The 23,878-nt window shown below is 46.4% G+C and overlaps 8 protein-coding genes across 8 annotated transcripts; 5 read left to right on the top strand and 3 right to left on the bottom strand.

Moving 5' to 3' along the window:
* Positions 1-54: 54 nt before the first annotated feature.
* On the bottom strand, positions 55-570 carry N7479_000603 (uncharacterized protein; the record flags this gene model as incomplete). Its single annotated transcript, XM_057248301.1, has 1 exon — positions 55-570. One exon carries the CDS (start codon positions 568-570, stop codon positions 55-57), a length of 516 nt encoding a protein of 171 aa, XP_057112733.1.
* Positions 571-672: 102 nt separating this feature from the next.
* On the bottom strand, positions 673-1,479 carry N7479_000602 (uncharacterized protein; the record flags this gene model as incomplete). The annotated part of the gene is made up of 1 exon (XM_057248300.1): positions 673-1,479. The coding sequence occupies one exon, from the start codon at positions 1,477-1,479 to the stop codon at positions 673-675; it is 807 nt and encodes a 268-aa protein (XP_057112732.1).
* Positions 1,480-3,041: 1,562 nt separating this feature from the next.
* Positions 3,042-5,062, top strand: N7479_000601 (MDR family MFS transporter; the record flags this gene model as incomplete). Its single annotated transcript, XM_057248299.1, has 4 exons — positions 3,042-3,299; positions 3,389-3,418; positions 3,474-3,784; positions 3,835-5,062. The coding sequence occupies 4 exons, from the start codon at positions 3,042-3,044 to the stop codon at positions 5,060-5,062; spliced, it is 1,827 nt and encodes a 608-aa protein (XP_057112731.1).
* A 2,731-nt stretch (positions 5,063-7,793) lies between these two features.
* Positions 7,794-8,339, top strand: N7479_000600 (uncharacterized protein; the record flags this gene model as incomplete). The annotated part of the gene is made up of 2 exons (XM_057248298.1): positions 7,794-8,012; positions 8,094-8,339. 2 exons carry the CDS (start codon positions 7,794-7,796, stop codon positions 8,337-8,339), a joined length of 465 nt encoding a protein of 154 aa, XP_057112730.1.
* A 2,239-nt stretch (positions 8,340-10,578) lies between these two features.
* N7479_000599 (uncharacterized protein) lies at positions 10,579-11,402 on the top strand (the record flags this gene model as incomplete). The annotated part of the gene is made up of 2 exons (XM_057248297.1): positions 10,579-11,090; positions 11,186-11,402. 2 exons carry the CDS (start codon positions 10,579-10,581, stop codon positions 11,400-11,402), a joined length of 729 nt encoding a protein of 242 aa, XP_057112729.1.
* Positions 11,403-11,915: 513 nt separating this feature from the next.
* On the bottom strand, positions 11,916-13,276 carry N7479_000598 (60S ribosomal eL33 domain-containing protein; the record flags this gene model as incomplete). Its single annotated transcript, XM_057248296.1, has 4 exons — positions 11,916-12,419; positions 12,538-12,680; positions 12,746-12,799; positions 13,098-13,276. Coding segments are annotated over 4 exons (474 nt in total), but the record flags the coding sequence as incomplete, so codon positions are not given.
* A 2,159-nt stretch (positions 13,277-15,435) lies between these two features.
* On the top strand, positions 15,436-17,296 carry N7479_000597 (glucose-6-phosphate dehydrogenase; the record flags this gene model as incomplete). Its single annotated transcript, XM_057248295.1, has 7 exons — positions 15,436-15,525; positions 15,582-15,602; positions 15,660-16,010; positions 16,078-16,275; positions 16,327-16,411; positions 16,466-17,122; positions 17,184-17,296. The coding sequence occupies 7 exons, from the start codon at positions 15,436-15,438 to the stop codon at positions 17,294-17,296; spliced, it is 1,515 nt and encodes a 504-aa protein (XP_057112727.1).
* A 1,188-nt stretch (positions 17,297-18,484) lies between these two features.
* On the top strand, positions 18,485-20,709 carry N7479_000596 (putative sucrose transporter; the record flags this gene model as incomplete). Its single annotated transcript, XM_057248294.1, has 8 exons — positions 18,485-18,615; positions 18,731-18,756; positions 18,836-19,080; positions 19,157-19,223; positions 19,277-19,348; positions 19,410-19,599; positions 19,656-19,768; positions 19,817-20,709. The coding sequence occupies 8 exons, from the start codon at positions 18,485-18,487 to the stop codon at positions 20,707-20,709; spliced, it is 1,737 nt and encodes a 578-aa protein (XP_057112726.1).
* Between the last annotated feature and the right edge of the window lie 3,169 nt (positions 20,710-23,878).

Here is a 23,878-nt window from a genome sequence, read left to right as displayed (position 1 = left end):
ATTTTGCTTGTCATTCTTCATGCGCTTCTCTTTCTCAAATAATTCACTCGAATCTCACCAGGATGGGGGAATCCAGTAGTCCTCCCAGGCGCCATGATCTGCATCCTGGAACATATCAATCCCTCCCTCAACGCCATTTTCGCCCACTGTCCACACGCCGCTTTCAATCAATTCGGTCCACCGATCAAACAGCCTTTCCAATCTCTGCGCCCTATGCTCTCCGCCAAACGGGTAAAAAACGCCATGCTGGAAAAGCTGCGTGAATGAGCCAGATGGCACTAAAGTTCCATCACTGCGCCTAGCTCCATCCTTGTCAGCAAGATTTGGTCGTAGTGCGAATGGGATTAGAAGGTGGAATCCGGTTTCTTCAGAATCGTATTCGAATCGATTGACCGTTGCACTATATAACCCTGTTGGAACAGGATCACCACCGTTGAATGGCACATCATTTCTGGATCCAAAGAATAAACGCTGAATTTCTTCGTTGAAACTGATCGTGCGGCTATCATCCGCAGATGCAAAGAGTAGGAATGACGGCACATCCCTGCCCTGGCCTTCCGCGTTAAACATCTGTCGCGCTGTAAAAACTTCCTTATCGTGCGGAACCTCCAGGCCGGGCGCAATTAGCTTAAAACGTGGAGTCCTCACTCGGGTTAGAAAAGAGCGAATAAATCACTCCTTTGGTACTAGAGCCGCATCCAGCTCTGCATCGGTAAAAAATGGTGCATCTCGGGATATTGGCAAAAGAGACTGCATACGTGATTCGATCGCGTCCGTGTAGCGGTCCATCGCAGCAACTGTGCTATCAATCTGAGCAGCGCAGTATGGGTGCCAACGCCATAATCCAATTTGATGTCTTTCTTCATAGGGCCAGTTTCTCTCGTACTGTGGATCAGCCGTGATTTTTTCCATTCGGAGCATATGGATCCATTGGGTAAGAATCGTCTCTAGAGGAAACCACATCTCCCAATGTTCATCAACCGGCTCGATACTATCTGAATTCTCGATGGCCAATGGGAATGAGGCACGATGGTTCAGCTGGTCGTAGAGAACACCAAGACAGTGGGAGCCTAGTTCGGGCGTTGTGTCGTAAATGACCACAAATCGCTCTTTATCCTCGGAATCATTGTCTTCAAGGGGGAAACACTCGTCGGCAAGTCTCATTTGAAGCCCGCTCACCCAATAGAAGAATCCCGGCGTCGGATCATAAATTGAATCAAGGAATGAGTTTAATGAAGGGTGAAGCCGAGCACGAATGGCGTCAATATTCTCGTTCGGCTGGTTGAAGAACCATGACTCGCTAGCTAGGGCGTCGAGATCGGGCGTGTTTGTTCCATTGCGGGCCATGTAGGCATATGCGACCAGGTAGTTATGCAATCTGGCGCAGCGTTGAAAATCGAGTGTATCTTCATCGCGCGCTGGATTCTCGTCTGAAACGAGAGCGTCTTCTATGTCAAGGATCTGTTCTGGCGTGTTCATGATGAGGGGCAAAGAACACATTCTGTAACAGTCGAGTATGGACGGATGCCTGGTTTTATAAGTACGCATACAAATATGCAGTTAGACCGGTGTCTTCAAATGCCCGAAGGTTGACCTTCTACACTCCTAGCCTTAGCATATTCTACACATTACTCTCTAGATCCGAATGCTTCCATTTATATACTTCAGTTCTCTCTCCAGTTAACCTAGAGAATCCCCGATTCAATACCCTCTAATAAACGCAGGCCATGTTTCTACTTCTCCGCGGCAATCCATCTTGATGGAACAAGTATCGTATGTTTTATAAATATTGGGGGCTGGGTGGATTGGGCAGATTAATATTCGGGGTGTCGGTTACGGGCGTAAAAATACACATGCGTGTGTAGAGTGCAGGAGAATTTGTTCGAGGGGAGAAAGAAAACTGCAAGTCCGGGCTTTGGGTTTGAGAGAGGATAGAGCATCGGCGATGGATTCGGGGTATCTAGGGTAGGAGACGATTAACAAAAAGCGCGTCGGCTTCGTGCGCTGTTTCATCCTTTCTCGCTCTGATGATAACTATCATAGGCAATTTCCAACTATCTTGCGGCGACGCTAGGCCATGAGAAGGCGACATGATTTGGATTAGGGACTTGTGGTAATAATCTGGAGCGAGAAACTGGACTTGGTCTACGCTGTCACTCATATGATATATGGCAGTTGCGCTACATCTCGGTGCTTAGGAATGACAATCTTCTAGTTCTTATAGTAGTTCCTCTGATCTGATCTAGAGGAAAGGGTTGCATGAAGTTGACAATAAGCATAGACCAGCTTTTAATTGGCTCGACAATGTACTTTTCAACCTCTGTGGGTCTTATATTAGAAGTACATACTATATTTACCTATCTATTTTCGGTGACTCATAGGTACGCATTCGTGCTTAATTAAATCCATCTTACGGCCAGCGATCCTGCATTAACTCCGGTAGTTTTGCGCAGCGCGATATGTGTTGATACTAACAATATTCCAAATACCCTCAGATCTCGGATCTATACATCCATCTGTCCCAAATGTGGGGTCATCTTCAGGCATTTAGGTATATACCCGACGCATTTTTAGGCCCAGAGCTTCATTGACTCCTTTTTTTTTTGCCTAATTGTTTGTGGAAGATGAATATTTTTTCTCTTAATCATAATTTACATATATAGATGTACATGATAAATTGATTCATCTCTCATATCAAAACAAAAGATCGGTGTTTCCTTAGGGCCGAGACCGAAGATGGATCCACTCTGGAGCTGATTATTCAACTTGGCGCCGACCTCCAGGGCTGGACCTGGACGGCTTTGCCATAAACGATCTAAACTCCGAAAATGCGACATCCGACCTGCTGACCCCTTTACAACATAAATGCAATATATGTACTCTGGAGTATCATTTTCACAGATTTTACAGTTCTAGCCACAAAAATATTTCCGCGATCGGACATTTATTCCACCCTTGGCGGGTTTGTTTGCTTGGACGGAACCTCTAAACTCCGTTTTCTAGAAAAACTTTTTCTTCTTTTCTATTTCCCCCAACACATCATGGCGAGTGAGCGCCATCAACCAGATGCCTCGAGCAGTAATACTGAGCTCGATCAACCCCACGTGGAGAAACTCGTCGATACCCCAGCCGAAAAGGAAACTGAGATGGCCGATCAACCGAACGCAGAGACCAACGCGGAGGCCAACGAGGAGAATGTGACTGAAAAGACAACGGAGGGGGTGCCTCTGGATCGCGCACCCTCTCAAGCGGCCAAGATGGGCAAGAATAAGATCATAGTCGTGATGACGGCGCTATGTGTAAGAAAATCTCCGACCGGCTCTATCCTATGCGATGAGCGGGGAAAGGCTCGGGAAGTACAGGCAGCTAATCCGGTGTTACATTGCAGTTGGCACTATTTTTGGCAGCGTTAGATATGGTACGTCTCTCTTATCACCCCCTTGCTTCGACTTGCATTAATGTTGATCTTGCAGACTATTATTTCCACCGCCCTCCCCACTATCGCCGCCCAGTTTGGCGCCTCCGAGAGCGGTTTTTCATGGATCGCATCGTCGTATCTCCTGGCAAATGCCGCCTGCATCCCCCTGTGGGGCAAGATCAGTGATATCTGGGGAAGAAAGTCTATCATTGTCTTGGCAAATGTTATTTTCCTGGTCGGCAGTTTGATCTGCGCTTTGGCGCATAACATGGCCACCATCATCGCAGGTCGAGCGGTTCAGGGTGTCGGCGGTGGTGGTATAATTATCCTGGCCAATATTAGCGTTTCGGATCTCTTCAGTTTGAGGTATGGTGCCCTTTTGGTCTAGAGATAGAATGGTGCTAACTTCTATACAGAGATCGTCCGATGTACTTTGGTCTTTTCGGTGCAACCTGGGCCATCGCAGGCGCTCTTGGTCCTGTTATAGGCGGAGCTTTCACTACAAGTGTGTCTTGGCGCTGGTGTTTCTGGCTTAACCTTCCTGTTGGAGGTGTCTCGCTTGTTATCCTTGTTCTCTTCCTTCACATTGATTCGCCCAAGACTCCATTCTGGGCTGGTGTGCGCTCCATTGATTGGGCAGGAACATTTTTGATCATCGGTGGAACTCTGATGTTCCTCTTCGGGCTGGAGTTTGGAGGTGTCAACTATCCCTGGGCTTCACCTACGGTGATCTGCCTGATTGTCTTTGGCGTGCTCACTTTGGTTCTTGCAATGTTCCTAGAATGGAAGGTTGCTAAGTTTCCGATCATCCCCCCGCGACTGTTCAGCGAGTGGTACAACATCCTCATCCTACTCATTTGTTTCTGCCACGGAACCGCCTTCATCTCTGCTACCTACTATCTGCCGCTTTACTTCCAAACAGTCCTCCAGTCAACTCCCATCCTAAGTGGTGTGTATGCCTTGCCTCTAGTGCTGTCCCTTGCAATCGGCTCTATAACTACGGGTATCGTTATGAAGAAGACTGGCCGCTACCGCGAGATGATTATCGCTGGCATGAGCATGATGGCTCTCGGGTTTGGTCTTTTCATCGATCTCAAACCATATGCTTCATGGTCTCGTATCATCATCTTCCAGTTGATCGCTGGTTTCGGCATTGGCCCTAACTTCCAGGCACCTTTGGTCGCTTTCCAAGCCAACGTCCGTCCCGCCGACATGGCCACTGCAACAGCGACTTTCGGCTTTATCCGTCAACTTTCCACTTCAATGTCCGTCGTTCTGGGCACTGTCATTTACCAGAACGTCTTAAGTCAACAATCGGCCAAGATTATCGCCGCCGTAGGCCCTGAAACCGCTGCGGCCATTTCTGCTTCCTTTGGCGCTGCCTCCAAGTCCATTATTGAGGGCCTTACTCCCTCCCAGCGCGCAATTGTCCTGGGCGTCTACACACATTCCCTGAGCCGCATGTGGATCTTCTACACCTGCTTCTGTGGCCTTGGCCTTATTCTTGCTTTGCTCGTCCGCCCTCGTGAACTGACTCGCCACCACACCGTCCGGAAGACGGGCCTTGCTGAGCAAGAGCGTGCCCGTCAGGAGCTTATCGACTCTCAGCGCAAGGCTGAGTCGAAAACAGAAATCGAGGCGTAATGTCTCTCTCATCTAGATACCCTACTAATCTCTCCTCTCTGTCAGCACATCTCCTTAAAAGTTAATGCATATTGTTTAATCGGTCTTGGCCATTGCAGCCTCAATCGCCTCTCGCTTGGATTATTTTGGAGTTATATTTTGTTATTGCTTGCATATAAGTTATGACGCATGATGCATGTTGAGCCTTTGTGTATATTACATAAATTTGATCACATAAAGATGCATAGAATTCTATGTGAAGTTTTCCCTGTGTACCTTCTTTATCAAGCTCCATTTGTCCCTGGATTCAACTGTATAAGTACAGGTCAACATCTCAGAAGTCTTTACTCACGGGAACAACACATGTTATTTTACATGATCTTGGCTATGAGCATCCAGCGGCCCTCCTATAGATTGCGTTACGCCAAGGATCTGAGTAACCTCAAAAATTATAGCACTGCTATACCTGTGACACTAGGACAAGGCATACTCGGGGTGATGACATTCAAACATCCATGTCTCCCTTGTCTAGTGGTTGAGATCCGTCTAAGAACCACCCTACGGGGATAGGCTTCTATTCTATTGGGATAGGCAATATTGAAGGCATCCTAAAAAAACCGACTGAGTTTCGACTTTAAACTAAGGAAATGCTTTGTTAATTATAAAATTAACCAGAAAGTAAGTGAGCTATTCAACAGATGTTTACCCTGCTTCCACAGCAAACTGTTCTGATATCTTGTTGACGCTTGTTTGTATCTCAGGTTGATATAAGCTTGCTCTTATATACTTAAGCTTGATCACTCCTCCCTTCTCTTCCTCCCTCCATCCACTTCCCCGGGAGCAGTATATCTTCATCCACGGGATATCGATCCTTCCACTTCGCCATTCCTTTCACTTCGCCATTACAGTTCTATTTCTCATTGCTTGAGATTAGAGATCCTGTTTTTGGCAGACGGAATTCTCTTGGTTCTCGCTTCCTGTTTATCTTTCTTTCATTTTTTCTTCTCTTCTTTCTCACATTCACCTCTCAATTTTTTTACTTTTCTTTCATTTCCCTCTCTCCTTATGGTACGTATTGGATGGATTTATCCTCTAACCTTTTTCTTAAACTGACAATAATTTAACAACTACAGTTCGGAGGAAGACATGCCGAACTTATTATTTCAGTTATCGACGTGCCGTATATAGGACATGGATGGAGATGACTCCGTTCATACGAGCATCCATTCGTGCTTGGATTTCTGGTATTCTCGGCGATGGAAGTCAAGATGGATTTTCTGGAGCACGGCTCCGTGGTACGGAATCACGAGTTCGTGATTCCGAGACTCCTGAGAGATTGCCTAAAAACCCGAACGCCACAATCAAATGATGAGTGGTTTCAACATCCGATGCTGCATAGGTCAAGCTGCCTTGCCTTCTACTTCAAGTTGTTCGGGAAGGTCCATCTGTTTAACACTCAACTGGCGATTGTCTCCGGAGGGGGTGACCAAGTTATCATCTTCGAATGCCGCTAGTGATGGCGCAACTTCGAAGACCTGGAAGACCTACAGCGGCAAGCCTCAGGTTCCCCCATATCCCGTCGACTTACTAGAAGGAGGCCATATTGTTAGATCCCGCGCCGCTCGAAGTTCATTCCGCTGCCTCGTCCAACATACTACAGCCCAAGCAGCGCCTCCTTTTTAATATCGCCGTTGATCACTTCCAACCATCGCTCAGCCTTCTTATAGGCCACTCTTTAACCAATCTCTTACCAATCTAGATGGAGGATCCGGGACTAGAAGTCCCATCTCATCCTCCCGTTCTATGCTTCCCTAGTCCGGATGGCTAGGATGTTGGCCTCCCAGCATATATTCATGAAATATGGAGCTGAGAAGGGGAAAGATAGTGGACTGGCCGGACTATCGACTGCCATTACACAAGGAGCGATTGTCAATGTGGCGTTGTGGCGTGGGAGTCTAAGATGGTCATGTCCGAGAGCTCCAGCTTCGTTCTCTCCATGATGCACCCGCCTTGCCTAGCGAGGAGAACAACTGCCTCTACATGCAAGTGAAGGCAGTGGTCAGCAATCCTACGAGTTGACTCACCAACAAGGATGTCTAAATTTCACTCATGCGTGGCTCCCAATTAGAGGACCGATCAGAAGAGATGCACAGTCCCGGTTTATACAAGATGCACATTACAACATTACCAGTTTCAAACTAGCCTTTGTTTGCACGCAGGCTTGTCATAAACTACACATACGCAACCTCTGTTGACCTCCAAGACCAGTTCGCCATTGAACTCCCCGAGTCTCCTATCCAGGTTTCTATATATAATTCCCTCTGGCTCCGCAGTTTGAGTCACTCAGAGCCCTTGCGTTATCCTTTCTGGTATATATTGGTCCTTGGGACCATTCAAAACACCCCATTGGAGCTGAGTGCTCTTTCTGACGAAGGTGGAAGTTACGGAGATAAGGTTTGGCTTTATTATCACTTACAAAGAAACGATGTTCCTCGGCTGCTTTCCGGGAAATTCAACGGTCCGACTTCCTGACAGCGATGCCATCATGTCCTTATACATCCATAACAAACTCTACCGAGCCACAAACTTTCCGTGGGACTTCGACTCCAACGGAGACATCAGGGAGATGCGGGCACCTCAATAGCGACTCAATGACGATCTGGAGCTGGCCAAATACAAAAAATATTGTTCCTACGGCTTTGCTTGATGATCAACAGTCACTTATTAGCATAAATTAGCTTGCCATCAGAACATGGCTCAAGATGTGCCTCGTTGCCATAAAGCTATGATCCCGATCTATGACACCTGCCTTTTTCAACAAGAAGCAATGCATCATGTTGTCAACTTCCTGACTAAGGAGGATGATGATATTCTGGGAATTGTGGGGGACGATGCAGGAGCGACCATTGTCTTTGCCAGTACCTCAATTCATGTTCAGCATAGCGTTTGGAGAGAGCCTCTTATTTTCCTGGTATGTTCTAGGCTCCTATGTTCTCAGTCTATGAGCACCTAGTTCGAATGAAGCATTTGCATTAACGTTGCATATCTACAGGGTTACTTTGCATCCACGAGAATCCCCCCGATTGGTGCCTCAGATTTATGCCTCGACAACCCCACAGTATACAAGTACACTGTACTCGTTCAATCTACCAAGCTGATCCTCTCTACCGCATTCTCCGGCCCTGTTCTAACCAATAACACGCTCAAGGACACTTTCACCCAACCAATCAAAAAATCCGGATTCCTCACAACCATGGACTGGTTACGAAGTTCAGGTATCAACCTTAGCAGTTCCTGACAACCCCGGTCTTCGTTGGGCTGCTATGCATATCATGAACCCATAAGCAAAAGATGGCGTTTTTAGTCTACACATACTAGTTGCTTTTCCTATCGGCACATTTTGGAGAAGATGCTGCACCGCCACCTCTGGGACTTATGTTGGGTGCTGAAGCCCATTCATGCGCCTCAGTAATGCCTTCATGCTAGATTCCTCCAGCAGGCATCGAGGACCTTGAAGATATCCACTCCGTCTGGGAAAGACGAGAGGTTCAGGTCATCTGGCAAAAGCCCGATATCCCTACCTACTCCACGCTCATTCAACTACCCTGTGAGTACTCAGCTCTCCTATCGACAGAAAAATATGACAGAGCAATTGGGGAATATTCATTGGTTTTTAAAAATGCATCCTAGGTCACATTCATTTTCTCATATACATGGCTTCTTCCTGCATCTCCTCTTTATACATACACTAACATGTAGTTAATACAAATATCACTGTGACACTTACTCCTGCTGCATTACGTAGATTCCAACTATTGGGGTTGGATCTAATGAGACTCTTCAGATTGGGGCTGAAGTCACAGGGAGAATCGTTGGGGATTATGGTGGGTCGGCGTTTTGTTGATATCCAATGATACCTATAGTATTTGTACTTTTGATTATTGAATGACTATCTTTTGGTTAAAGCTAATAATAATGAGAGATTTTGCGGAAGGATCCCGAAATATTACAATTAACAGTTACATAGTACTTTGTAGGAATAGTAGGATCAGCTCCTGCAGCCACTGCGCCCATGGTGTGCATATACGAGAGCCGTGTACGGAGTAGTTCATGTCACATGCAATCACGATGGGCGATTATGCCCTATTTAAGGCGTTTTTTTACAAAAGTTCGATATTGATATTCTGGGGTAAATCCGAGAACCAGACAGTCGGTAAATGAACAGCATCCTGCAATTTTGACATAACCCTAACTTGACCGTAGAACTTCGGATCTTTAATTTCTCGTCATGCTATGGCTATAACTAATTTCGAGCCCCTGGAATAGATACGTAGTAATAATATTCTGATATTGTAATATTTTCAACCGCCCCCAACCACTAGACCTATTTGATTTAATTTAGCCCTAATCCCTGTCACCCACACCCATGTTCGAGCCATCTGAATAGTTCTCACAGTGAGGCTTTTTTTTTTTAGATAACTTGCATTGCAATTATCAAACCCTAACTGCATGAAGAAAAAAAAATAAAGAGAAAAAAGGAACGGGCGTCAAGAATATAAGAATTAAAAAAAAACGAGTCAGGAAATAGAACTACCAATGAAGAGTGAGTCGAACTCGTATTCACAGTTAGCCTCGTGAGTCCCCGTAGGAAATGATCTGCGTTGTCCAGGCATGACGTTGTACTCAAGCAGAAGAAGTTCATCTATTGGACGAGAGCCGATGCCTACGCCTAGGTCAATGGAAATGGAAAAACGCGCCTGGATGCTTCAGTTGCTAAATTTATATCAAATTAGGCCCTTATACTACATTGGAACTAGTATCAGCCCATCTAAGTTTGGGGATTGAGTTTTGGGGATCATTGTATCTCCTTGTCGATCACTCTGTGCCCCGCCAGTTATCCGTTGCTTTTAGTGGCAATGTTGTCTTGATATGGTTGGCTCAAAGGCTGCAGAATTGTCGGAATTTCAAATGATCCTTATGCCACTTTCGTCTCCCACTTTTCTGGGCCAGAGGACTGAAAAATCAAAGATACAAATGATGAGTCCCCTGTAGCCAAGCACTAACAGACCGGGGTCTTATGCTCAGCCCACTAAAAGAAAGCCACGACGAGTGGTTCCCGCTCTATTTGGAATTGCGCTTATCTCTATGAAGCAATGTTGGACATGTACTTCCTGCAAAGAACATAATCCCTGCTTCTAAAACGTAAATCAAGTCTTCTAGAAAAACCTGGGGGTCAAACCGAGCTGCATCCTTGCCAAGTTTGATGCCACTTTTTTTTCCCTTTTCTCTTTTTTTTTTCTTTGCCCATCTCCCTCTACTAGCGGTGCATGAGTTTCCAAATTGCGGCTTTTAATCAAGTTGATCGACCGCCGTGTGCCCATTATCATATCGACTCGGGTTTTATAAATTCACTCGGCTATCCTTCATCCGTACAAAGAAATATTCTTCTATCTAACCGCCCACTTATCGTTCCTGTGACTTATCTCTACCAGGGTATCTTCTCAAGCCTACTCCCCACATCATCGGCAATTATACGCATGATGGCGTGGCAAACACGCAACAACAATTCAACCATCCCGGAGGCCGCGTGTTGGTACCATGCTGAGTTGGAGGCTTCGAGCACGGAGTTTCTCAATCTCAACCGGCCCGAAACTAGTCTTATGTCTCCTTCGCCTGATTTCTCAACTATCACACGGATAGCCACTGCTCAGCCTCCTTCATACAACTGTCAGCTGCAACCTCCTTCTACGCCGGCTGCCTTCGGGGCTATGCTGCTTCCCCTTCATCCTTTTGCCTCATATCTAGACCCAAGCACCATCAAGCGGTCCATCGACAATCTCAGCCCAAGGTCCGTTCCTACCCCGGCACTCGGCGCCGTGCCTGTACTCTCCCCAGCAAGCCCCTACGACGCTGGATGTCCAAGTCCTTGGGATGATCTTCCAGTCTCGACTCCCATAATCAAAGAGACACCTCAGTCGGATGAGACTATCAAGGGACCTAGGCAGTCCAAAGGGACCTGTCGTCCCCGTCCTAGTGCAGCCAAAATAAAGTGTGTATTTTCTTTTTGTTTTATTTTCTTTTGTTTTTTTTTTTTCGAGGGCTCTCGTAACCATTGTATGCATATGCTAAATGCACTTCGTCTAGGAACAACGAACATTACGGAACCTGGATATGTCCATGGAAGGACTGCAAACAGAACGGTCGTCCTTTTTCGCGCAAAGGTGTCCTCAAGCGGCACATCGACACTCAGCATGTCAATCCACGGGCTTTCAAGTGTCCCCATGCCCGGTGTACCCACGCTTCGAGTCGACGGGAGAATTTGAAAGCTCATAGACAATCGATTCACAAGGAAACACTATAACATTCATGATGGGATATGATGGAATGTGGGATGTCTTGGTGTTGGGGTTTAGATAGATTGATTTTGTTTTTATACACTCGGAGATATATACTTCGGCTAAAGTGGAGTTCCGGATCGGATTTTATGTTGGAATATATATTGGATGCATCATGTTCCCGTTGACTTTTATGGAAAAATCGAAGATAGAGAATAACATATGGGGGTTGAAAACTGGTATAACATGGAACATACATCACTGATATACACTTGAATAGGGTAAAAAAAAGAGTGCCTTCTATTGTTCCAAATCCAGGTGGTTGATATGGGGAGGATCCACATCACAACCTGGGGGATCAGGCCGAACCAGGCCGCACAGGGTCTATGGATGCTAGAGCTATAGCTAATTTTAAAAATATTACGGCCGAGGTTTAGCTATCTTGCTGTTGCCATGGGAGTATAATTTAGGTTCGCAAAACAAGCATGCCATGGTAGATTGGAGCCAGAGCAACAAAGTGCAATTTCTTCTAAACAAAAGACGGAAGACAGACGCAAAGAACGCACGAAGAAGCGGATCGATTGACCGGTCTGTTGAAATTTGAAATGGTATGGAATTTGGTGCGTTTAAAGCGTCAGATACACAATGGGAGAAGTGACGCTGCGCGACCAGACACATCATGCTCGCGAATTGTAAGAACAAGGAGAAATATCGAGACGAAGCTCGTTCCCAGTGTCTTGGGGCCGACACAGCTATGAAAGTGTAAAATTTTTTGATTCGTAGGGCTTTGTTGGCCCTGCCTTCTCCCACGAAATAAAACGTTATCAACCCGCCAGCTCCATCACCTCAAATCAACATCGGCTCGTTCCGTCGACTTTTCCTTGCCTGACCGACCGTCTGTGCGAAGAAGGGAATCGCCCACTAAAAACAACACATAGAAGCCGTTTAGATGTTGGAGGGGTAGAGCATAACGCGGACGGTAGCGCCAAGGGACTTGGGGGGGAGGTTGTTGCGGAAACGGGCGCGCACAACACCGGAGTTGCCTGGAATGAGTCAGATAAACGAAATTCGAATTCGAGGTTCCCAGATTCCCAGAATCAAGGAGGCCATTCGGAGAATGACCCTCTTGGGTTTGATTGTCTGGTTGTTGTATTCACGTACCGTGCGGCCGGGTGACCTTGCCCCAGATCACCCGAATGTTGGAGCCGCGGACCTCACGCTTAGCACGGTAAACGAAAGCGACCTTCTTGCCAAGGTAGAACTTGGCGGACTTGGTGTCATCAACACCCTCAATCTTGACCAAGCTGTATAACCATATATCAGATTCCATTCATCGAGTATTCAATTTGTGTGCGCAGGGTGTAGATACCTGGTGTTGGGGGTGAGAGTGTGCTTGCCGCGCTGGAAGCTCAGGTGACGTCCCCTGTAAAAAGAAATTCGTATTAATCCTCTGTCCATATATCGTGTGTGTTGCTTCGATTCAAGTGGCGATGTCTTGTGTCCCCCAAAATCGGTCCTCCATATCGAACTGGTGTATCCTTGAATGCGATGATGCAAGTGCGGTGTGTGAACTTACTTGACGTAGACTAGAAAAGAAGAAATAGTTAGCACATGTTTTTTTCAATCCAGTGTGGTCGCACACAAGGTGTCTGCTCAAGAGGTGGCTTTGCGATTTCAAGACTGCCAAAACGACGATCGATAAGAAATTCGAGGGGATTCACTCACGGCGGTGTCCTTGTTCCGAAGGCATTGTGTCGGCGTTTCTCTGGGGAGCGGGCAAGGAAAGAAAGTCGAAGGAATGACCCGCAAGATCAAAAGTCGTTCCCGTTTGTCGTGGTTGTCGTCGCTTCGATAGAGTCAGGCGCACAATCAATTTGCAGCCGGTGTGTTGGCTTTCGCCCTAGCCCAATCGGGATCTTAGCGAGCCACATTTTCACGTGACACTCAGGGCTAAGCGAGATCCCGTGATAATCACACCGCTTCAGTATTACATCAGCTAGATTGGCAGAATGAGATAAGCTTCTATTTGGATTATTATTTCTCCTCTTCCGGGATTTTATCCTTCATTTACCGCCATTTACCGTTGTACTTTATTTTTCTGCCACTCGGACTACTGTAGCCCGATCGTCCTCCACCTGGGCGACCTTGGAAGTCTGCACAGCTTACCAGCTTACAAACCTAAGCTAATGACGACAGAGGCCTTAGAAGATTTCAAAAAAGCAACACACAAAGGCAATCTTGAGTAGATCTTTATATAATTATATATGTATATTTTATAGCTAGCTTAAGAATACAACAATTATCACTGTCTCCAAATGATTAACCATTGACAGTTGAGGAATGACATGATCCGGGTAGCATTCTGATGCATTATATACTCCAGACCGAGACCACTGATTGGGAAATCTAGAAGTTCCTGTATCCTGCCCCACCATTTTTGTCGGTCATGTCGGTCATGTCGGTCACTGATTACATTTAAGACCGGGTATTGATCAAAACCTGTGTCACTTTTCAAAGACTCGTGCGAGAGAAAGGAACTAGACTAGCGTATAGTACTATATAGTGTATACTACTACATAGATAGGGTCGTATAGAGTATGTAGTATAGCCCCCAAATTAACGGTTAATTTGCTCCGGATTCGGGGAACCTTCCAAGCATAGACCGGGTTAATACCAACCTCAAACCGTAAGAAGGTCTCGGGAAAATAAAATCCGTCTGGCCTAAATGACAAATGTGCCGATCCATCCCCCACGATTTGGGTCACCGAGAGGGTTCTTATCGAGTTGCGTGCTCGACGTATTGTATTCTTGCATGTTTCTGTACTTTGATACAGTCTCTTGTGAGATTTTAGTGGACTGCAACCTTCCCCTCGATGTGGTGGCTTATTTCAATGCAGCTCCGCTTTGGATACTTTTGTACATATGTGTATACCTCTTATATAGGACGGTAAGGCTGTTAATATGACTATCAGTACTCCATACTCCATAGTATGGAGAACTATACAGAGTACTCTGTAACAATATCAAAGATACTATGTTGTAGTTATGGACACGTACCACTCCACAGTCGAATTCAGCCTGTTTGGGCAGTGTGATCCGCACCTATAAGTGAACGGCATCCCTTGTCAGATGACACTTCCCCCTGCTTTCTTTTCTTTGAAAACTGTTATTAGAACGTGAATAAGCGACATATTCACATCGGATATCCTTGACAAATGGTCCGATATGTCACCCCGACCCCGAGCCCGAAGCCAGTTGTAAGCAGTACTGATAGTCCTCCAGAGCCTGCGCGGGGTTGATAATCAAAACGGGTAAGATCCCGTGAGATCTTAGACAAAATTCAATGTCAATGACACTGAGAAATCATGAAGATTGGACCTGAAGAAAGCTTGGAAAGACTTGATATAAAAAAAAGTTTGACTGGAATTTGCCACGAGGCCAGGAGCAGGTTCAGGGCCAGTATTTAAATAGTGAACAAGGAAGATAAACAAGATATATTAGTACATCGTACATCGTATATACTATCTCAATAATTTAAAATAATTTTAAAAAAAAGGAATATTATCAAAAAGTGATTAATACCCTGAAGTCATAAAACACATACGATACCCAGTAAAAGCCCCACCAGAAGCTGTGAGCGACTTCCGTTAAAAAGTACTCCGCCGGATCCTGCTGGTGTTCTCAACATTCTTCCTTTTTCTTCTTCTCCAATCTCAAACCATTTTTCTTCATTTTGTGTATTAAGCGGTACAACATGTCAAGTGTGATCAACCAGACCGACGACCGCCATGGTGCTGGGTGAGTTTTCCTCCCTCCTGTATCTCTGACATCACTCCCCCTCTCCTCCTCCGGCAGCGGAAGCCCACCGACTCTGACTCAATGCAACCTCAAAATCTGCCCAAAATTGCTATTTTGGACGTTTTTGCCTTCCCGAGAATAGTCCATCTGTTCCTGGACGCTTTTGCAAGACTTTCTCTGCTCAGAGAGCTTCCGCGCTCAACCCCTCAATTGCCGCGTCAAATGCAAATTCTTTCGGTCAATTAGAACGCAATGCTAACAATGGATATTGCATTCAGCACCGTCGAACTTAAAGATGATACCATCATCGTGGTACTAGGCGCATCGGGCGATCTGGCAAAGAAGAAGACCGTTCGTACCCCCTCTCCAGGATGCGGTGACTCTAAAATGTACTAACCAGTTTATAGTTCCCTGCGCTCTTTGGCCTTGTATGTGCTATTTCTACTGACCATCCTAGTTCTTATCCACTGACAATTGTGGCATAGTTCCGCAACAAATTCCTCCCCAAGGACATCCAGATCGTCGGATATGCGCGCACAAAGATGGACCACGATGAATACCTCAAGCGCGTTCGCTCGTACATCAAGATCCCCACAAAGGAGATTGAGGATCAATTAGATCAGTTCTGCAAGATGTGCACCTATGTTTCCGGCCAGTACGATCAAGATGATTCCTTCATCAACCTGAACAAGCACCTTGACGAGATCGAGGACAAGCGCCAATCGAAGGAGCAAAACCGCGTCTTCTACATGGCACTGCCTCCCAGTGTCTTCATTACCGTGTCCGAGCAGCTGAAGCGCAACTGCTACCCCAGAAGCGGTCTCGCCCGCATTATTGTGAGTTTCCCTGGATAGGCCGGCCCGAAACGAACCCCATACTGATACATATCTTCTTCTTTAATAGGTCGAGAAGCCATTCGGTAAGGATCTACAGAGCTCGCGCGACCTCCAGAAGGCTTTGGAGCCTAACTGGAAGGAGGATGAGATCTTCCGTATCGATCACTACCTCGGTAAGGAGATGGTCAAGAACATCCTAATTCTGCGGTTCGGCAACGAGTTCTTCAACGCCACATGGAACCGTCACCACATCGATAACGTTCAGGTATGTGATGAAACTTTATTCGGGAGTTCTGAGTTCTAATATCGGCCGCAGATTACATTCAAGGAGCCTTTCGGCACTGAGGGCCGTGGAGGCTACTTCGATGAGTTCGGTATTATCCGTGATGTTATGCAGAACCGTACGTGAACTTAATCCCACTATGATATAGAAGAATATGCTAACAACTTTGCAGACCTTCTGCAGGTCCTCACATTGCTCGCCATGGAGCGCCCTATTTCCTTCTCCTCCGAGGATATCCGTGACGAGAAGGTCCGTGTTCTCCGCGCTATGGATCCTATTGAGCCCAAGAACGTCATTATCGGCCAGTACGGCCGCTCCCTCGATGGCAGCAAGCCCGGCTACCTGGAGGACGATACTGTGCCCAAGGAGTCGCGTTGCCCGACTTTCTGCGCCATGGTTGCATACATTAAGAACGAGCGTTGGGACGGTGTGCCCTTCATCCTCAAGGCTGGAAAGGCCCTGAACGAGCAGAAGACTGAGGTCCGCATCCAGTTCAAGGATGTCACTTCCGGTATCTTCAAGGACATTCCCCGTAACGAGCTTGTCATCCGTGTCCAGCCCAACGAGTCTGTCTATATCAAGATGAACTCCAAGCTGCCCGGTCTCTCCATGCAGACGGTGGTTACCGAGCTGGACTTGACCTACCGCCGCCGCTTCTCCGACCTCAAGATCCCCGAGGCCTACGAGTCCTTGATTTTGGACGCCTTCAAGGGCGACCACTCCAACTTCGTCCGTGATGATGAGTTGGATGCCAGCTGGCGCATGTTCAGTCCCCTCCTCCACTACTTGGATGACAACAAGGAGATCATCCCTATGGAGTACCCCTACGGTGAGTTTACCCGCTTTCTACTTTTCTAACCATGACACATAGCTAATTTGCATTAATATAGGCTCCCGTGGACCCGCTGTCCTTGATGACTTCACTGCTTCATACGGCTACAAGTTCAGCGACGCCGCTGGCTACCAGTGGCCAGTCACTACCTCGGCCCCCAACCGGCTGTAGGTCTTAGTATAGCTGTTTACGATGATTACGGGAAGCGGATTTGGGATACGAAGGAATTAAAATCTCTATTTTCTGACTCTGGTTGGTCGGCCGGCAGGAGTCGCGTCATACTGTGATACTTAGGTTTTCGAGGCCAATTCAAAATTATGGATTGGATGCGACGCACGCAATGAAAGATACTTACGCCCTTATTTTGTTTGTTCTGTGGTGGATATTGTCCTTTCGACTGTCATCCACCATGTTTCTACTTTGTACCTTTTTTTTGTTGCTCCTTATTTGACAATATCTACGTAAAATTAAATTGATGAGCAAAATAACTTGCCTAATCAGGCTATAATACCAGAGCCAGTGTAGAGCTCTGCCGAGCGCACGTACATATATGGATGGTTTACAGCTCGCGTATACGGAGTACAATTCCCCTGTTTCTATATTTGGAGAAAGCCCTGGGGGGTTAGAGGGGCCCGTTACGTCATCACATGTGGCCAATCAGCACAAAATGGCCCATCACTAGCTGACATAAGGCTGAGTTCCTCGAGCCCCTGGAAGGCTGCAAACAAACCTGAAACCTAGAATGCATTTGGAAAATTGATCCGTACGCAGACAACAAATAAGAGCCCTAGCATGGGCTAGCCCTGGCGAGAAAAATCCGGATCGGCAGATGGGCTTAAGAGCTGGCGGGTCTCGTAAATTAAATCGATAAGGCCGGGGTGGCCCGCATAGAGGCGCTCAGGCCAGGCGTATTTTCTCTCCTTCTTTGACAGTGAACAACGTCTTTCTCTTAGAAATCCCCATAGACGCTCCCGACAACCGCCTAGACACCCACCGACACCTCCGTCGCAGCCCACGCAACCCACCCATCCCTGCCCAACCCCGCGCCGTCAACAAACGACGCATCCCGGACCTACCGCGCAGTAGCGTTTTGGCCCCCCGCGAGCTTCCCCGAAAGGCACGCGACACAATCCCCTAAAGCGACTAAACACCCGCCGGCCCCTTTCTCGACCCCCGGAAAACTTCCCCGGACCTGCTAGACCGCACATTTTGTTCACCGGTTCTAAACGGCGCGTCGCTTCCGTCTAGGCGTTTTCAACTTGCGAATCGGTTGCTGGCGAAGCCACTACCTGCCTCCCGACGATTTTGCTTTGCATGAGTGCGGATAGCTAGGTGCATGCTAGCACGTGGATAATAAGGATGCCGCAGGCTGCGAGGTGGGCCGGGACGCCCTCCATTAAGGGCCGGAATGAGTCGACCCGGATGGCGCTTTTGACGTTTAGTTTGGTCGGATTGCAGTACGTATTACCCGTTTCTGTTTTGTTGTTTAGGTATAGGGGGTTAGATGCGGTGTTATATTGTCTAGCTTGTGTTTTTGGAGGCAATTGGGGGATTCCAGGGGATTTGTTGTGTCTGTGGCTAACGTGGTGTTTTTCTCGGGAATAGGTTCACGTGGGGTACTGAGATGACTTGTAAGAGCTAACCGCATTTTGAAGGGTCTCTGTTGGGACTTGGGCATAATGATCGCTGACTTGGATTTGTTTTGCTTAGATTGTACACCTTATCTTCTTCAGCTCGGTTTGACGAAGTCTAAGACTTCGTTGGTGTGGATTGCTGGCCCGTTGTCTGGGTTGATTATCCAGCCTCTTATCGGAGTCATTGCTGATCGATCGCGGTCAAAATGGGGTCGACGTAGACCTTTTATGATCGTTGGATCATTTGTTGTCGCTTTCTGTCTGTTTATCTTGGGGTGGACAGCTGAGATTGTTGGGTTATTTGTTAAAGATCCGGAAAAGGTATATATATTGTTTGTTGGGACATTTACCCGGCTTTGTCTATGGTTATGTGGAAGCTAATATTGATTTTCTACAGGCTAAGAATGGCACAATTGCGCTGGCTGTGTTGAGTATTTATGCGGTGGACTTCTCTATCAACGTTGGTAAGTGGCAGACGTGCTTACAAGTTAATCGAAGGTGGCTGACGATGTCTTAGTTCAGGCTTGCTGTCGCGGTTTGATTGTGGATACGCTACCGATCCCATCGCAACAAGCTGGATCCGCATGGGGTATGGCTTTTCCCCATATGTCTCAGCCCAAAACCCTAATCACCACTGACCTTTATTGTAGCTGGAAGGATGTCTGCCATCGGCCAACTCTTTGCTTATGTGGTTGGTGCTATCGATACTGTTGGTATCTTTGGTACTTTTATTGGAGATACGCAGTTCAAACAGATGACAGTGATCGCTGCTTTCTCATTGGTGTTGGCAGTGGCCGTCACCTCATACTCGGTAAAAGAGCGAGTTCTTCTGTCTGCAAGGTGGGTTGAACTTGAACCGATACTTATCGCCATCAACTAATATTTTATGACAATAGGGATGACGGGAGTGCTGGTGCTATTCAAGTGCTCTCTCAGCTGTTCAAAACTACTTTCGAGCTGCCGCCTCGCATCCAAGCAATTTGCTGGGCCCAATTCTGGGCGTGGATTGGTATGGGAAATTCCGCACTAGGAAACAAATAATGCTAACATTAAGTAGGCTGGTTCCCCTTCCTCTTCTACAGCACAACCTGGGTTGGCGAAACCTACTTCCGTTACGAAGTACCAAAAGATGATATGGCCAAAGCAACAGATATGCTCGGTGAAGTCGGCCGCGTGGGCAGTCTCTCATTAACCGTCTTCTCATCTATCACATTCCTGAGCTCTGTCCTCCTACCCTTCTGTATCCTACCACCGGATTCCAAACGGACACGATTCACCGCACGACCTCCCCCAGTCTTCGCAGCGATTCTCAAATACCTTACCGCAATTCGCCCCGACCTCCAAACCGCCTGGTTCATCTCCCAGATCATGTTCGCCGCTACAATGATCTTCGCCCCGCTAGCACACTCCCGCGCCTTCGCAACCACCCTGGTAGCAATATGCGGTATTCCCTGGGCAATCAGCGGCTGGGCTCCATTCGCCTTCATGGGCGTGGAAATCAACAAATTAACAATGGGTGGTTATTCCCCCGCAATCCCATCCTCACGATCCGGCGTGACAATGATCACCTCAGCCAGTCTGCGCAACGCCGCCCCCGATAATGAGCTAGATGTCCTTCGACTGAACCACCGTGATTCCTTCGACAGCGACACAGACGAGGAGGAACACTCATCCAACATCCCGTCAACAGGTGAACTCGCCGGTATTTACCTGGGCGTGCTGAACGTGTACACGACCCTGCCACAATTCGTCGGCACTTTCATCAGCTGGATTGTCTTCAGCATCCTCGAACCGGGTGTTTCCGACAACGCTGCAGAAAACAATTCAGATACACAGTGGATGAACCTTGATAAGGATAAGCCGAACGCCATCTCTATCTGTCTCTTCATTGGGGCACTAAGCGCTCTCATCGCGGCTGAGGCTACCCGTCGACTGCGGTATATACTATGAGCAAGCAGTCTAGCGAAAGCGAATGCTGCAAAATTACGAATCCGTTGCGACGAATAGCTATTGATTTTTGCTCGATACCCGGTGTGTGTTGCATACGAGCCTTGTCTTGACTTGAGGCTTTTCTGCTGCCCACACCACTTTAGAGAGAGTGTATGTATACTTGTACAGTGAATTCCTTCATGTCTCCTTGAAGGAGTTTTTTTTGTTTTTTTTTTCTTGGTTCGGCATCTGCACATACATAATACATAATACCAAGGAAGAAGCTATACGTACCATATTTCCTCTGCTAGATGGGGTTCCCTATCTTCAAATGTTAGCTACTGCTTTTTTGGGGGCATTCAAAGTTAGGCATAAGGATTAGATGACAGTCAGGGCTCAGACCGTCCAGGTGACCTCACCCTACCCACTTGCCCACACCCACTGATTACCCAGAATTAGTCAGAGCCCTGGAGGTATCTACCGATGTCCGGGACTCCTTATGGAAAGAGGCTGAAACAAGCTTAGAAGGCCGCAGAAATACTAACGTAGGAGTACCAGTGCAGGAATACTACTGCCGCCCTGGCATATTCCGCACGGGTTGCTAGATCTCCCGAATGCAGGGTTTAGCAGGTATAGATAGAGGCTGAACTCAGCACTAAGTAAACAAGGGCTCATTCAAGGGTACATAAAAAAGCGCTTTGCCTTATGATACTGTTTATTTTGTGATCTATCTTTTTCAAGCCTCATTTCTACTTGCTCTGGATGCCAAGACTAATTTTTACCCGAACTATAGGATCTACCTGGGAAGCATCGGATCATCGGAAATCTCAGAGGTTAGGCAGCGGGATGCGTTCTGGTGCAGCAGTCTGAACTGCATCCTGTCCGCAGCCGGTATGCATGTGTATCATATATGATATGTGATATGTTCGATACTAGAAAGAACGTGTGCTATTACGTAGCCTGATTTATTAGATGCCCGAAATTTCCGCTGTACATATATAATAATGATTATCTGACATACTGAGGGGCATTAGAACATATGTACTCCATAATGAGCCTCAAATTGAAGTGAATTAGGTATGAGTGGTCTGTTCCTTATGCACCTGGTTACGGGTTTCAGACAATTTTCTCGTTAGTATAATTGATTTAATTCAAGAGATATCACGAGACCTTTCAGTAGAACCTTCTAGACTAGACAAGTAGTCCCTTATCTGCGTCCAGGCTAGCCATCCGTCCTGTTCCGAGAAAAGCCTGAAGAATAAGCGAGAGGTGAAACAAAATGGAGAGACAATCAAAGAGGACAGCAATGGCAATGTGGGAAACAAAGAGAAAAAAAAAAAAAAGGGGCGGGATATAAGGAAAGAAAGAAAAATAGCCGTCTTACCAGCCCAACAAGTTGGGGTGGGTCTGTCCCACATAACGGAACTTTCCCAGTAAACGGAATTGTAGAAACTAGGTATCTTTTGTATAGGATGCTCATATAAAAGGTACATGTATAAGTATTCTACTCTCTCAACCTCCTAACTATTTAAAGCAATAATAAGCTAAGGAATGAGTAAGTAAAGTCTAGTCTAATTGATTTAGTGTTAAGATTAATCTTAGATATCTCTTATAGAGGATTTATGGTCATTTTTAAAAGAACCATGTGTGTAGAAATATAAATCTTCGATACTCAATGGAGTACTGAATATTTCTTTCTAAGCCTACTATTAAATAGAAAGGACTTCCTTTACCCTATATATGCCCTACTATACCTTCCCTAATTATTTCTAGGGATCGAGATAATTCCTATCATACTTATGCCATATTTATGTACCTTTTGTCTGGACCCAACATATAAAAGATACCATATTCCGGATTGTGGGACGCACGGCTACTTGGCATAAACCCGGGGGTTTATGCCAAGGGAATAGGCGTCCGAGCGGACATGCTGATTGGCTTACCTACATAGGTACCCGCGCACCCACTCCACTAGGACTAGAGGTATCTGGACACTTTGGACGAAGTTACTACGTGCTCGACAGCCTGGTCGAGAAGCGATGCTAATGCACATGCACGTACTTGCTTTTTTCTTTATGGTACTATCAATACTAATAATTGTTATTAATCAACTTCTTAGTACGTAGCTTATAGCCTTTTTTGTATTTTATTTGTATGAATTCGAAAGAATACCATATTTCTTCTGGTGGCGTGTATGCAGTAATCCTCGGCCGCGTTGTCATAGAAGCACGGGTTATCTACAACGTAAAAATAAAACAACAGCACGAGCCCGACTAAACGGTTCGGATCTATTTCTTGTTCCGCGACTGGTGCTCCTTTTTTCCTCTCCACTGATTCACAAAGCCTGTCCCGGAGATTTGGTTCCTTAGCTTGATAGTGGAGAACTTGTTATGTATGAATTATATCAAGTATATATATTTGTTTATAACATCTATGATATGCAAGCTGCTCGGCCGGTGAGACTAGACTTTACTCGTTTATTTCTTACGTTCATGTCCCACTATATTCGGCCAATGAAGGGAGCAGGAAATATGAAATATGAAATAGGATATAGGAAATAGGAGATATGAAATAGGATGTAGGAAATAGGATATAGGAAATGGGAATTATAAAATAGGAAATAGGATATAAGATGTAGAAAATAGGTAGAAGACAGAAGGTATGCGGAGGAAATTGGAGCACAAATCCCATCTTGGCTTGTCATTGCAAGTGTGTTTCTGCAGGAGCTCATCTTCAAGTCCGTTGCAACAAAACTCGCCCGAACAAGTCCTAGCTGTTCCTTGCATGTTGCCATTTGATTGGTCCTATCTGGGCACCCTCGGGGACTCTTGCCAGATTAATTCCCTGACCAAATGCGAAGGTGCACAGTACATTATTCACGGACGCTAGTTATGCCTCCACGGGTGAGAAATGATCTTTACCGCCACTCGTATCTGACCTACCTATCGGGCTAAAAAATTCCTTGCCCTAGCTAAAAGACGGACTTGTCCCCTACCGGCGCACTGGCGCCAAACTTTCTTGTCTCCTACGAGGGTCAAAATTCCTTGTAGTAACCAAAAGAAAATCCTGGTTTCAACTGGTACCAAAATTTCTCGTCCTCTACGAAGGTCAAAATCTCTTGTCCCCGTAGAAAGGACTTGTTCCTACTGGGGCCAAAAATCTTTGTCCCATACGAGGGCCAGATCTTCTT

Source organism: Penicillium vulpinum (genome assembly GCF_028829585.1).
Source record: "Penicillium vulpinum strain IBT 29486 chromosome Unknown utg000001l_segment0_segment0, whole genome shotgun sequence".
Taxonomy (NCBI): domain Eukaryota; kingdom Fungi; phylum Ascomycota; class Eurotiomycetes; order Eurotiales; family Aspergillaceae; genus Penicillium; species Penicillium vulpinum.
The sequence above is the reverse complement of the archived record's forward strand: the minus strand, read 5'-3'. Positions and strand labels throughout refer to the sequence as shown.